We start from the raw sequence: 14,016 nt of genomic DNA on the forward strand, positions 1-14,016 counted from the left end.
TTGTTAAGGATTCTTCCTTTCCCTTACTCAGTCTGTCTGTGGCGAAGTAGATGCCCTCCTGAGGGTGTCTTGTGTACATCATAGCTAAGCATCCTGCAGGTTACTCAAGGTGCGATCTTCATCACTCCTTGAATAACTGACAAGGCTGGCTACTGGGATGGGTGGGTAAGCTTGGTCTCTCACACCCTGGACTTGGCGTGTCATGATTACAAACTTCTCTGTGGCCAGGGGTCCTGGAACAATCTGTATAGTGGGGGTGCTGAGAGCCATTGAACCAAACTGCAAACCCTATATATGATGGAAATCACTTCAAGCCAGTGGGGTGCAGCAGCACCCCTTGTTCCAACACCTATGCCTGTAGCCGTTCATTTCTTCACATATGCAGTGGAAATCATTTTGATGCAGAAGTTCCAGGTTACACAGTGCATAATGATACTGGATATGTTCTATGTAAATACCAGTGGAACAGATTAACAGCCATGGCTGGCCTGGAGAACAAGCAAAACACAGGGGTGTTGAGAACCTTATTCCTAAGGTGCGAGGACTCTCATATAAATCCCATGTAGGCCTCAGCAATTCAAGGCTTGGCTTGATCTCTCTATCTGGCGAAGGGACTAGAAAGTGAGGAAACACTTGGCCTAATCCCCCTCCTCTTGGCAGCTGTGGAACAATAATACCTGCTGTGAGATGAGCCCTACAACAAGGTTTCTTTTCAGTGGAACCTGTTAATGGCCACAATCAGAATGCCCATGTGGGTGCTGGTAACAAAGAAAGGAACCTCACTGTTACTTCCCCAAGAAGGAAGGCTAGATGGCAGCAGTGGAGAGGTTAGAAATTAGTTCATGCTTGGGTACACCAATGTTGTAGTTCCTAGCCAGCCAGTACTGGGAAAGAAATCTTCTGAGTATGGGATCAATGCACACATCTTGTTACACTTAGAGGAGAGCTGATTATTCACCAGTTCCCCAAGCTTGCTTTCTGTTCTTTTAGAAATCATATATAAACTCTCTAAAATAGTGTGTGGCAAGCATCCAGTTTTTCTTAAAATAGCTAGTAACTATGCAGCCTGTTTTTAGGAGTCATGGTAAATTGCAGACTGAGCTCTTTTATCATCAGTGCTCTTTTTCAGAGTGGCTCGGTTTACACAAAATCAGCATTCCAGCTCTTGACTTTCAATGGCTCATATTTGCAAACAAGCAAAATGGGTTTTGTTAGCCATTGGGTGTTTTTTTTAATAAATTGTATTGATTTGTGGTACTAAATGTGGACCAGAACCTTCAGTTATTCACTCAGGCAAAACTTCCAGTAAAGGCCGACTGCAGGATGTGGCCCTAAACATAGTGGCTGGCAAATCTGTAGCGGAAAGAAATAGATATTTCTAATTATAAGGGGGACTGCAGAAGTTCTGGGGCTATGCTGTTTGCATCTGATCTTAAATGTAGGAGGTTCCCCTCACCCTCCCAAACACACACCCCATCACTGAGCTCCAGTCAGTGTCCACCTTGAGTCCTAGGACCAGTCTCAAATGTAGCTTGTGCTGGTGTACATGCCGTCTTTCTTCACTCGGCTTTCCTTGCTGAGCTGATTGAATTCCTGTCTGGTTTGGTGCTTCAGCCACTGAGGCGATTGTCCTCAGTGTCTTGAATGTCCTTTCCAAAAATAACTGGTCTGGATGGGTCCATTATCTCATTGCTGCTATGACAACCATGGAACTGTTTCAGATGTTTCTGGCTCAGCACACAAAGCTGGTTACGCTCCAGAGTTGATATTTGGGTTGGGGTTGGAGACTGAGACATATGGAATTCGCCTTTGTCAGGGTCAAACTATTGCCTGTCCTGGTTTGAGGGCAGGACTCACCTTTGCTTCCCATTTTATTGGGCCATCCTGGGAGACTGGTGGACCTGACTGTTCTGAAGGATGATTTGCTCAGTGGACGCACTCTTCCGATACTCTCACTGAAGTTATGATTCCCTTCTTGTGGCCTAGTGGACAGAGCACTGGGCTTAGATCTGGGAGGTCAGAGGTTTGGTCCCAGCTCTGTTGCTGATCTGCTGTGACTTTGGGCAAGTCATTTCACTGCTCCATGCCTCGGTTTTGTGAACTGTAAAATGGGGATAATGATTCTGACGTCCTTTGTGAAGTGCTTTGGAATCTACTGATGAAAAGCGCTAGATATTATTCTGTCCTTACTATCCATAGGGTGGCACCTTGTCCCAGTATGCTTTCTTCACTGATCATTGTGGCGACAGACAAAGCACCGGGGAGATTCTGTGCTGCCAGTGGCAGAAATCATGTTCTGAGTTTTTGCTCTCTTATGCTTACCCTAGACGTGAAAGGATTCTTCTTCTCCACTCTAGCATCTGCAGAGTCCCAACCAGCAGATACGTCCAGGCAGGAAGAGTGCCTGCTGAACAGTCTGCTTGGGTAGAGATGAGTGTTTCTCACTCTTGGGAGGAGTTTTCTCTCTGCTTCACAGATCAGGTCGCCGGGATGCAGGCTGTGTTGGCCTCTTCCGTGGAGGCAGAACCGTGTGTGTGTGTGTGTGTGTGTGTGTGTGTGTGTGTGGAGTGAGGTTGGGAGAAGGAGTCTTGTCAAGTTTTTAAAAACAAATTCTTAACTTAGAACACACAAAAATACGTGTTTATTTAAAAATAAAAGATTACTCTGCATTACTATATTACAGTACATATGAGTGTCAAACACTCTTAACAGTGCAGACTAATTCAGAAACTCACCAACCAGGCTGGTGGTTGTCAGTCCAGACACCAGTTATTTTGTGACCCCCTCAGGTATGTTAAGCAGGCTGTCCTATAGCTTGCTTCAGCACACATGTGTGTGCATATGAATTATAAGCATCCATCTTGGGGTTGTTCTACTGTTTGTGTTGAACAGTCTGACTGTACAGTCCAGTTTGCTCAAAGTCTAACTCTTCCATTTCCAATTCCAGAGCAGATGACCAGACAGGATGATTTCTTGGGCAGCTGTTACTGGGCTTTATTCCTGCTAACTCTTGTTTGTCACCTTACAGACAGACACATTCCCTACTTGTGGATCTAGGGAAAAGCAGCCAGCAGCCCTCCAGAAGAGAGGTGGGTGCAGCCCCCTTCCGCAGTCACAGCTCATAACATACATGCTGTTCCATGAGAAGAACCAGTCTTTGGTAAGTTAGGTCCCGTTGGCGGGGATGTGGATATGCTGGTTGTCTAAAATAGGTGATGGAAATATTGTGTGTCTGGGGATTGCAAACTTGTTAAAATGTGAGCCTTGAGGGCCAGACAAAGTTAGTTGCTGCTGTTCTCTTAAATCCTCCCTACACTGCCAATGAGCCCCTGCTTTTGGAACACCAAATCCCTGCCGTATCTGGAACAGAGTGCCCCATCTGCACTGGCTGGCCAGGCAGCACTGGGAACTGTTTTTGCTATAACTGCCATTTCCACCTCCAACTGGACTTCTCTCTTAACCCACAATAGTCAGATGGAAGCATCTTTCTGTATCATAGCACTATGGCATAGACACAGTACATAGGGCTGCATTTAGACATTTCTCCCGGGCTAGTGAGTACCATGTCCCTGTTTTGGATATAAAAAAATCAAACCCTTTGCATTGTACCTCCATATAAGTTTCGAATGGCCTGAAAAAAGCTGTAAAGGAAAATTCAGTGTAAAATTGAAAGACTAAATATCAGTGCAACTTTCTGATTGAGACTTCCAAAGCTGTGACTCTTTCTGTACCCTGATCTCAGCCATGTTACTCACATCTGCTAAGACAGGCACTTGGGAGTTGGTAGTGCACAAAATATCGCGTATGCACAGTTCTGGGAACCGTGACTTGGAATTACCTTTTGTGCATTTAAGGGCAAATCTGCCCTTGTAGCAGAGAAAGGTCCCCAAGCATGAGACCAAGTGTAGTTCTTCTACCCAAGAGAGAGGATTTGGAGGTCTGCTCACCAGGTAGGCATCTCTCTGTAGTGCATACAAGGGGTGGGCAGATGGCGCAAGGACAGAGAGAAGTTAAGAGTTTAAATGGAGAAGATTAATTATTTGGGCAGAGGATAGGAATGTTGACCCAGATTCATCCCTTATACAAATGGTTTTGGAACACTTGGTACACTTAAAAACAATGGGTTTGTTTCTCTTGATTAAAGTCCACCTAGCAGCAATGACAGTAGTCCATACTCAAATAAAGGTTAAAGCCACCTTCTCATACAGTTTCATGAAAACCTTTTTTAAAAGTTTATAGACTCCATATCCCCCAATTCATGACCCAGTCCTTCCATGAAATTTGAATTTAGTACTAACACAACCTATATCTTTCCTGCTTGAGCATCTATGGGATTGTTCTCTCTTTCATCTTTCTGTAGAGACAGCTTTTTATAATAGCAATTCCTTCCACCAGAAGAATTAGTGAGTTGTATGCATTGATGGCAGACCACCTTCCCCATAGTACTTTTCATAAAGATAAAGCGATCTTAGACCACATCCTAAATTCATTCCAAAGGTCGTCTTGGAGTTCTGTATCAATCAGAATATAAATTTACTTGAGTTTTTTTCCTAAACCTCATTCGCATAAAGGGGAGTCTAGATTACATTGCTTAAATGAGCGCTGTTAGCTTATATTACCTAAATAGAATGAAGAACTTCATGACTTTGTCCAAGTTATTTGTTTCATTTGCTGGTACTTCTAAGGGTCAGGCTATTTCAGCACAGTCCCTGTCCAGATGGGTTAGACTTTGTATTGAGGAATTTTATCAAAAAGCTTCCCTTTCTCTTTCTGGTCCTCTTAGAAACCATTCTCCTAGAAGGATAGGTACATCTGTAGCAGTCTCCAAACATATTCCTCGTATTGAAATATGCAGGGCTGCTCCATGGCGTTCAAGTCACACTTTTACAAGACCTTACGCATTGGATCTGGCCTCCAGCTCTGAAGCACAGTTTGGCAGAGTGGTGATTCAGTCATTATTTAATTAAAACTCCGCTCCCTCCTTCTTCCTTATTTACAGTCCTGCGTGTCGAACTATCCCGAGAGAGGGAACATGCAGAGGACACTCGGAGAAGTCGTGAAGGTTGGATGGTAGTAACTGGAATTCTTTGAGGTGTGCTCTGTGTGTTCACACTCCCCACCTGCGTTCCCCGCTTCTCTGGCACCCCAGTTTCAATGTTACATGGCAGTCCACTTTCGTAGTTGGAAGGAACTGCAGGTTGCACCGTCCTGGCTGCTCCCAGTCAGAGTATCGCAGGAGTGAACATGCAAGAGTCTGTCTCAAAGAACTCCACTTACAACTAGCAAACCTTCATTTTCTAATCATAACGTGACCTTAACATGGGGCTTTGCATTGAACTCTTTATTAATTTGTTGGGTAGGCTGAGAGCCGTAACACACTGGGAGAAATATGCATGTTGCTCTGTGCCTTCAAAGGCGGGTTCCATAATCCATTGCTTTTATATCTGTTTTGTTAAGCTTCTCACTTTTTATCACTTTTTGATCCATTAGTATGATGCTGAAATAGCTTCAAGCTTCTGTTGTCCCTCCCAAGAGTGTGTGAGTGAACCTTGTCAGATAGTCGCTAAATTAAAATGCCCAAGGACTAATTAACGAGAAGCAATAGAACAATTAGTGTTAGGTAATTTGATGCCCAGTATCAAATAACGGTGATTATTGCATTTCCTCTGTGTGTATTGTCTGGGGGAAAGTCAATAAAAGAAACATAAAGCCTAATTTTTTCAGGGAAAATAATTAATTTTAAATCCAGCCTGTTAAAAAAATCCAACTCTATTTAAGCAAAATCAAAGATGTTGCTCCAAGATTGTGGTAATGGAGTCCACCTAAAAGAACTTGAAATACTCAGCTTTTGTTTATCATTTCTAGTCTGGCAGTGCCAACAGTGAGGGTTGCTGCGTTTACAGATCTCTTGCAGTTAAGGTATAGATAATTGGCTGCTTTATTGAGGAATGTTTTGGGCTTTAACAAACCGAACGTTACAAGTGAGCTGAGCTGATTATACAGTTACAGCTACTAGGTTGTCATTAAACTGTCTCTCCATCACCAATGAAGTCCTGTAGCCTCTGAAATAGCTGTGGAAGGCCCCATATGCAGTGAAAATAGGATTCCCTTTGCATGGCGCAGACTGCCATGCTCAGAGATTGATCCGCGTCTTCCAGGTAGCAGAGCAGAGCTTGGTGGTGGCTGTCTCCGTAGCAGTGTAGGGGCGATTGTGAGCAGGCCAGAGGTATAGAGATGCACTGGCCCTATGTAGCATGTAGGTCCTGGCTAGAGCTTGTCATCTCTTTTTGCTCAAGCCCCATGACAGTGTAGTAGCAAATCTGGAGCGGCTCCATGGCCACTCCTAAAGGATGGAGCTCTGGGTTCTGCTCCTTAGACATTTGAATTCAGAGCAGAATCCTTAATATGCATGGGATTTCACGGTCACAGTGAGAGATTGCTCTCCAAGCCAGAAATAATATTTTGAAATGAAACCTCTTTACAAATTGGATTCAGTGTCTGAAAGAGATCAGAAAAATGTGCCTTGTAAAGGGGTTTGGAGTTCTTGTTATGTAGTCAAAAGCGATGGTCTCCTGTTTTTGCTGTTGGTTTGTGATGCAGCATGCACCATGCATTATCATTTATTATTTGTATTACCGTGGTGCCTAGGAGCCCCAGTCACCGACCACGACTCCATTGTGTTAGGGACTGTACAAACAGAACAAAAAGACAATCCCTGCCCTAAAGAGTATCTCAGAGCAATCTAAGCATAAAAGAAAAAACAACAGATGAATACAGACAGGCAGAGGGAGTACAAGAAAACATCAAGACATGACAGGCAGTGGTCTCAGCACACCAGCAGTGTAACCATAGTCATGTTTTTTGTAGGCTTCACAGCGAAGGAGACTTTTGAGGACAGGTCTCCACTACAAATGTACATCAGTGCAGCAGCACGGATGCAGCTTTGCTGCTGTAGCAGGTCTGGTGAAGATGCTGTAAGCTGATGGGAGAGAGCTCTCCCATCGGCTTCATAACTCCACCTCTGTGAGAGGCGGGAGCTATGCCGGCAGGAGCAGCTCTCCCACTGACATAGCACTGTCTATCTGGGGGGTTAAGGTCAGTATAATGATGTTGCTTAGGGGTATGGATTTTTCACACCCCTGAGTGATGTAGTTATACTGAAGTAAGTATGCAGTGTAGACCAAGCCTAAGGAAGGTTTTGAAGGAGGATAAGGAGTTAGTTTTGCAGATGTTTATGGGGAGCTCCTCCCGGGCAGCATGGGAGAAAGCACCAAGGTGCTAGTTTGAAAATTTAGCAAGTGGGCGATAAAGGATGGAGCTGTGGGCCAGCTGGAGGCAGGAGCCAACCTTTTGATGCTGAATGAAAGATCAGAGGTAAGTGGGACTAGGCTGGGAAAGGCCTTGGAAGTGAAGACAAGAAGCTTATGTTTGATAAAATTGAGAAAGGGTGAGTCAGTGGTGGGATTCAAAGAGGGCTTTGGTTCTTTTGTTGTTAGATCTCATACGCTTTTACCACTTCAGATTTCTTCTCTCTTTGTTTCCTCAGAAGAGTATAAGTGAAAGCAGGTCTCTGCCTCTCACTGTGGTTGGCTCTCATTTATTCCAAGCCATGAAAGCTGGCTACCCAGTCGACTTAGAACGAGCAGGTCTGACTCCTGAGGTTCAGAAGTTTATTACTGATATCATCCAAAACCCTCCCATCAACTCAGGTGAGAAGCACAGCTCTAGTCTGAAGGTCTCAATGACGGTCATTGGGATATAAATAAAGCAAACAAGAAACCTATGTATCTTGTTTGTTCCTTTGGTGAGAATTCATCACTCAAAGGACCCATTCCTGAGCCCGGCTGAGCATGGCAGGGCAAAGGGCCTTCCCCTTGGGTTTCAAGCCAATGGGAGATAAGGGTGCATGGCAAGCCACAGCCTCAAGCCGTAAAAGAGAGGAGGAGAGGAGTTTTCTTTAAGAATTTCTGAGTTGAGTGCAGACACAAGATTGGTGTCTCAACAATATGTAAAAAGATCCAGACATAATTTTTTAACTGTGTCCATATTTAGGCATCTAACTTCAGCCTCTGAGTTTGAAAACGTTGGCCCTAGTGAATAGTTAGGCACCAGCAGTATGCCAAGTGAATCCTTGAAAATATCTTAAATTTCCTCACATCGCAAACCTGGGTCATTTAAGATACTGGGGTGACGAAGAGAACCGGACAAGTAAACTAATAAATAAATTGTTACCTGCATTTTAAAACTTATCAGAATTCTTTAGTGTTAGATGGGCACCTGATTTAGTGATTTAGGCTTACAACGGGTAGCCCCAAAGCAGGGTTTCAATTTCCAGCTCTTCCGCTGATCTACTGCTTGGCCTTGGGTAAGTCATGTCATCTCTGTGGTTGTTTCCCCATCAGAAGGAAGCAGCTATCATCCCTCCATATTGCAGGTGAGGTAATGGAGAAGTTGCATTTGTCATTTCTAGCAGAGCTGGAGATAGAACCCAGATCTCTAATATGGCAACTATTGATGATGATCATTCTATTTAAAAAGACACCAATTACAATTGTAACCCACACACCTCCAGTGTGTGGTGTTCTGTCCCATCTAGTGGCACCGAGACCACTTAGAGAGAGAGAGAGATAAAATGAGTATGCTCTACAGCCTTAGCTAAGAGTCAGTTGGCTTTTAGCTCATGCTGTAGATGCTCTTGCACTAAGCTCCAGAGGTCCCTGGTTCAATCTCGCCCGCCAACGATCAGGGTCTGTCGGTGTTACACAATAACAATAAGGAAAAATGCTGTGAGTCTTCTCTTCTTTCCATGCCCCCCAACTCTACTGGGACCATTCATGAGTCATTGACATTCGCAGGAGGAAAGCATGGAGCTTAGAATAAGCAGACGAGTTTCTGGGAGTCTGAAGGCTCATTCTCACCAGCTCAGCAATTGCCTGCTGTAGAGCTGGGCTCTGTTATTTTTGGACTTTGTACACTAAGCTGACCTGTAGGTAGGTCAGTCTGCTGCACAGTGATCACATGCAACTTTCTAGGGCTTGTGGGCCCAGAACCAATTCAGCTTTGTACCTGTTAACCAGCACTGTCAAGATCAGCTTCTTATCTGTACTTCAGATAACTCCATAAAATCTGAATGACTTCCACAGGGTGGAGTGTTTAACTCTGTGCACTTCATTCAGCTGGGACAGTGACACCTGGCTGCTGTGTTTATAGTCTGTCACTCCTTTGTTTCCATGTGCTAACACAATGCTGCGGTGTTTGGGCTGCAGTACTCTTGTTGCAGAACTTGTTGAACAATCTACTTCCACTTAACTACAAAAATCAGGAAAACACTTCTGTTAAGCTTTTCTGTAAGATTTTGGATGTAAACTACTTTTGTCCCTTTTAAGTAAAATGAAGAATATTGTCAATATTTACCAGAGATGATTAATTTGTATTCTGTGCGTCATTTTATTTCTGGATAGCAGAGTGTGAGCAGCTGTTAAGTGATAAATAAATTTCAGACTAGAAAGAAGATGCAGACTTTTAACATTGAGGTCAATCACTGGATGGAGCAATGTGCCCAGGGATGTGGTGGATACTCTACCACTTGAAGTCTTTAAATGAAGATTGCGTATTTTTTATAAAAGATCCGTTCTAGTTAAACCACAGTTAATTCAGGGAACTTGTCTGGCCTGTGTTATACAGGGGCCAGACTAGATGATCACAATGGTCGCTTCTGACCGTAAACTCTGTGAATCTATGAAAATGTTTATGAAAAGTACCAGTGCCACCTTATGGTGTGTAGTGATTAGAGGGGCAAGGGAGAGTTGGGGGAGGAGATTGAGATGGAGAGGTGACCATGACATTAGGGTGGGTGATTGCCAGTGACATCACTCGATCATTGGGGGTGTGATTCTGAGGATGGGGGAAGAGGCTGCAGAGGGATGCATTAAGGAGAGTGCAGGTAGACCTGTAGCATGAGAGCTTGGCTTGTTTGGATGTGCCATCACCAGGGTGGCTGATGTGATTACAGAGAAGTCATTATGTCAAACTCACAACAAATGATATTTGTGACAAATGAGCACATATAGGAACTCCTCACTTTAAGTCGCCCCGGTTAACGTTGTTTCGTTGTTACGTTGCTGATCAGTTAGGGGACGCTCGTTTAAAGTTGTGCAGTGCTCCCTTTGGCAGCCGCCTGATTTGTCCACTGCTTGCAGGAAGAGCAGCCAGGTGGAGCTAGCTGGTGGGGGCTTGGAACTAGGGTGGACTGGTAGCCCCCCTAGCAGCTCCCCACTTCTCTAAGTTCCCTGTGCAGCAGCTTCCCAGCAGACTATCAATTGCGGGCAGTTCAGCTGTCCCTCCCCCACTGCCATGTGCTGCTCCTGCCCTCTGCCTTGGAGCTGCTCCCCGAGCCTCCTGCTTGCTGTGCAGGGCCGGAAGAGCGGGGCTAATGTCAGGGGTCTCCCTCCCCCTGCTCCTGCACCCCATTTACCCCATCTTCCATAGAGCAGGGGGGACACAGGACAGTCCCAGAGGGAGCAGCTGAGGTGGGTCTCAGCTTGCTGATCTAATTAACAAGGCAGTGTACTTAAGACAGGGATCAGCATATTTAAAGGGGAAATGCACACACACACACACACGCACACACACGATGTGTGTCTCTGTCTGCTATGCTGTCTCCACTCCCTTCATTCCTTCTGCCTTGCAGAGTGTGATGCTACATTAATAACAATAGTTAACCCTTGAGGGTTACTTCATCATTTTAGCAGTAAGGCATTCTCTGGGAAATATCCCACCCTCTGACCTCACCACCTCAATCAACCTTCGCAATCATCATTGCTATGTACCAGTATTAAATTGTTGTGTATATATAATAGTCTTTTTTCTGGTGAAAAAAATTTCCCTGGAATCTAACCCCCCCATTTACATTAATTCTTATGTGGAAATTGGATTTGCTTAACATAGTTTCGCTTAAAGTTGTATTTTTCAGGAACATAACTACAACGTTAAGTGAGGAGTTCCTGTACCTTCCTTAGGCCAGGACTCCTAGTATACTGGCTCATATTGTATGTGATGCAATGCCTAAGCACTTGGCTGAGTTGGAGGTAGTCCAGTTAGAAAGTGTCTTTCATGACCTTAACATGTGGAGAGCATGTTATTCTGAAAAAAGAAAAGGAGTACTTGTGGCACCTTAGAGACTAACAAATTTATTAGAGCATAAGCTTTCGTGAGCTACAGCTCGCTTCATCGGATGCATTTGGTGGAACAAACAGAGGGGAGATTGATATACACACACAGAGAACATGAAACAATGGGTTTATCATACACAACTATAAGGAGAGTGATGACTTAAGATAAGCCATCACCAGCAGCGGGGGGGGGGGGGGGGGAGGAGGAAAACCTTTCATGGTGATAAGCAAGGTAGGCTATTTCCAGCAGTTAACAAGAATATCTGAGGAACAGTGGGGGGTGGGGTGGGGGGGAGAAATAACATGGGGAAATAGTTTTACTTCATGTAATGACTCATCCATTCCCAGTCTCTATTCAAGCCTAAGTTAATTGTATCCAGTTTGCAAATTAATTCCAATTCAGCAGTCTCTCGTTGGAGTCTGTTTTTGAAGCTTTTTTGTTGAAGGATAGCCACTCTTAGGTCTATAATCGAGTGACCGGAGAGACTGAAGTGTTCTCCAACTGGTTTTTGAATGTTATAATTCTTGACATCTGATTTGTGTCCATTCATTCTTTTATGTAGAGACTGTCCAGTTTGACCAATGTACATGGCAGAGGGGCATTGCTGGCACATGATGGCATATATCACATTGGTAGATGCGCAGGTGAACGAGCCTCTGATAGTGTGGCTGATGTGATTAGGCCCTATGATGGTATCCCCTGAATAGATATGTGAACAGAGTTGGCAACGGGCTTTGTTGCAAGGATAGTTTCCTGGGTTGGTGGTTCTGTTGTGTGGTGTGTGGTTGCTGGTGAGTATTTGCTTCAGACTGGGGGGCTGTCTGTAAGCAAGGACTGGACTGTCTCCCAAGATCTGTGAGAGTGATGGGTCGTCCTTCAGGATAGGTTGTAGATCCTTGATGATGCGTTGGAGAGGTTTTAGTTGGGGGCTGAAGGTGATGGCTAGTGGCGTTCTGTTATTTTCTTTGTTGGGCCTGTCCTGTAGTAGGTGACTTCTGGGTATTCTTCTGGCTCTGTCAATCTGTTTCTTCACTTCAGCAGGTGGGTATTGTAGTTGTAGGAATGCATGATAGAGATCTTGTAGGTGTTTGTCTCTATCTGAGGGGTTGGAGCAAATGCGGTTATATCGTAGAGCTTGGCCGTAGACAATGGATCGTGTGGTATGATCTGGATGAAAGCTAGAGGCATGTAGGCAGGAATAGCGGTCAGTAGGTTTCCGATATAGGGTGGTGTTTATGTGACCATCACTTGTTAGCACTGTAGTGTCCAGGAAGTGGATCTCTTGTGTGGACTGGTCCAGGCTGAGGTTGATGGTGGGATGGAAATTGTTGAAATCCTGGTGGAATTCCTCAAGGGCTTCTTTTCCATGGGTCCAGATGATGAAGATGTCATCAATGTAGCGCAAGTACAGTAGGGGCATTAGGAGACGAGAGCTGAGGAAGCGTTGTTCTAAGTCAGCCATAAAAATGTTGGCATATTGTGGGGCCATGCGGGTACCCATCGCAGTGCCGCTGATTTGAAGGTATACATTGTCCCCAAATGTGAAATAGTTATGGGTGAGGACAAAGTCACAAAGTTCAGCCACCAGGTTAGCCATGACATTATCGGGGATACTGTTCCTGACGGCTTGTAGTCCATCTTTGTGTGGAATGTTGGTGTAGAGGGCTTCTACATCCATAGTGGCCAGGATGGTGTTTTTAGGAAGATCACCAATGGATTGTAGTTTCCTCAGGAAGTCAGTGGTGTCTCGAAGATAGCTGGGAGTGCTGGTAACGAAGGGCCTGAGGAGGGAGTCTACATAGCCAGACAATCCTGCTGTCAGGGTGCCAATGCCTGAGATGATGGGGCGTCCAGGATTTCCAGGTTTATGGATCTTGGGTAGCAGATAGAATACCCCAGATCGGGGTTCTAGGGGTGTGTCTGTGCGGATTTGTTCTTGTGCTTTTTCAGGGAGTTTCTTGAGCAAATGCTGTAGTTTCTTTTGGTAACTCTCAGTGGGATCAGAGGGTAATGGCTTGTAGAAAGTGGTGTTGGAGAGCTGCCTAGTAGCCTCTTGTTCATACTCCGACCTATTCATGATGACGACAGCACCTCCTTTGTCAGCCTTTTTGATTATGATGTCAGAGTTGTTTCTGAGGCTGTGGATGGCATTGTGTTCTGCATGGCTGAGGTTATGGGGCAAGCAATGCTGCTTTTCCACAATTTCAGTTCGTGCACGTCGGCGGAAGCACTCTATGTAGAAGTCCAGGCTGCTGTTTCGACCTTCAGGAGGAGTCCACCCAGAATCCTTCTTTTTTTTTTTTAGTGTTGGTAGGAAGGTCTCAGAGGCTCGTTCACCTGCGCATCTACCAATGTGATATGTGCCATCATGTGCCAGCAATGCCCCGCTGCCATGTACATTGGTCAAACTGGACAGTCTCTACGTAAAAGAATGAATGGACACAAATCAGACGTCAAGAATTATAACATTCAAAAACCAGTTGGAGAACACTTCAATCTCTCTGGTCACTCGATTACAGACCTAAGAATGGCTATCCTTCAACAAAACTTCAAAAACAGACTCCAACGAGAGACTGCTGAATTGGAATTAATTTGCAAACTGGATACAATTAACTTAGGCTTGAATAGAGCCTGGGAATGGATGAGTCATTACACAAAGTAAAACTATTTCCCCATGTTATTTCTCCCCCCCCCCCCCCCACTGTTCCTCAGATATTCTTGTTAACTGCTGGAAATAGCCTACCTTGCTTGTCACCATGAAAGGTTTTCCTCTCCCCCCCCCCCCCCCCGCTGCTGGTGATGGCTTATCTTAAGTCATCACTCTCCTTACAGTGTGTATGATAA

At 44.8% G+C, this 14,016-nt stretch overlaps 1 protein-coding gene across 6 annotated transcripts in view; it reads left to right on the forward strand.

Moving 5' to 3' along the window:
* The window catches only part of WRN (WRN RecQ like helicase), a 116,157-nt gene that overhangs the window by 90,668 nt on the left and 11,473 nt on the right, over positions 1-14,016 (forward strand). For 5 of the 6 annotated variants that reach the window (XM_038399879.2, XM_043513045.1, XM_038399882.2 and 2 more), the window contains 2 exons: positions 3,029-3,160; positions 7,547-7,709. In XM_038399879.2, coding sequence (XP_038255807.1) covers positions 3,029-3,160; positions 7,547-7,709 — 295 coding nt within the window. The remainder of the gene's footprint in view (positions 1-3,028; positions 3,161-7,546; positions 7,710-14,016) is intronic. The other variant, XM_038399884.2, reaches the window with a different exon arrangement.

Source organism: Dermochelys coriacea, chromosome 4 (genome assembly GCF_009764565.3).
Source record: "Dermochelys coriacea isolate rDerCor1 chromosome 4, rDerCor1.pri.v4, whole genome shotgun sequence".
Classification (NCBI taxonomy): Eukaryota; Metazoa; Chordata; order Testudines; family Dermochelyidae; genus Dermochelys; species Dermochelys coriacea.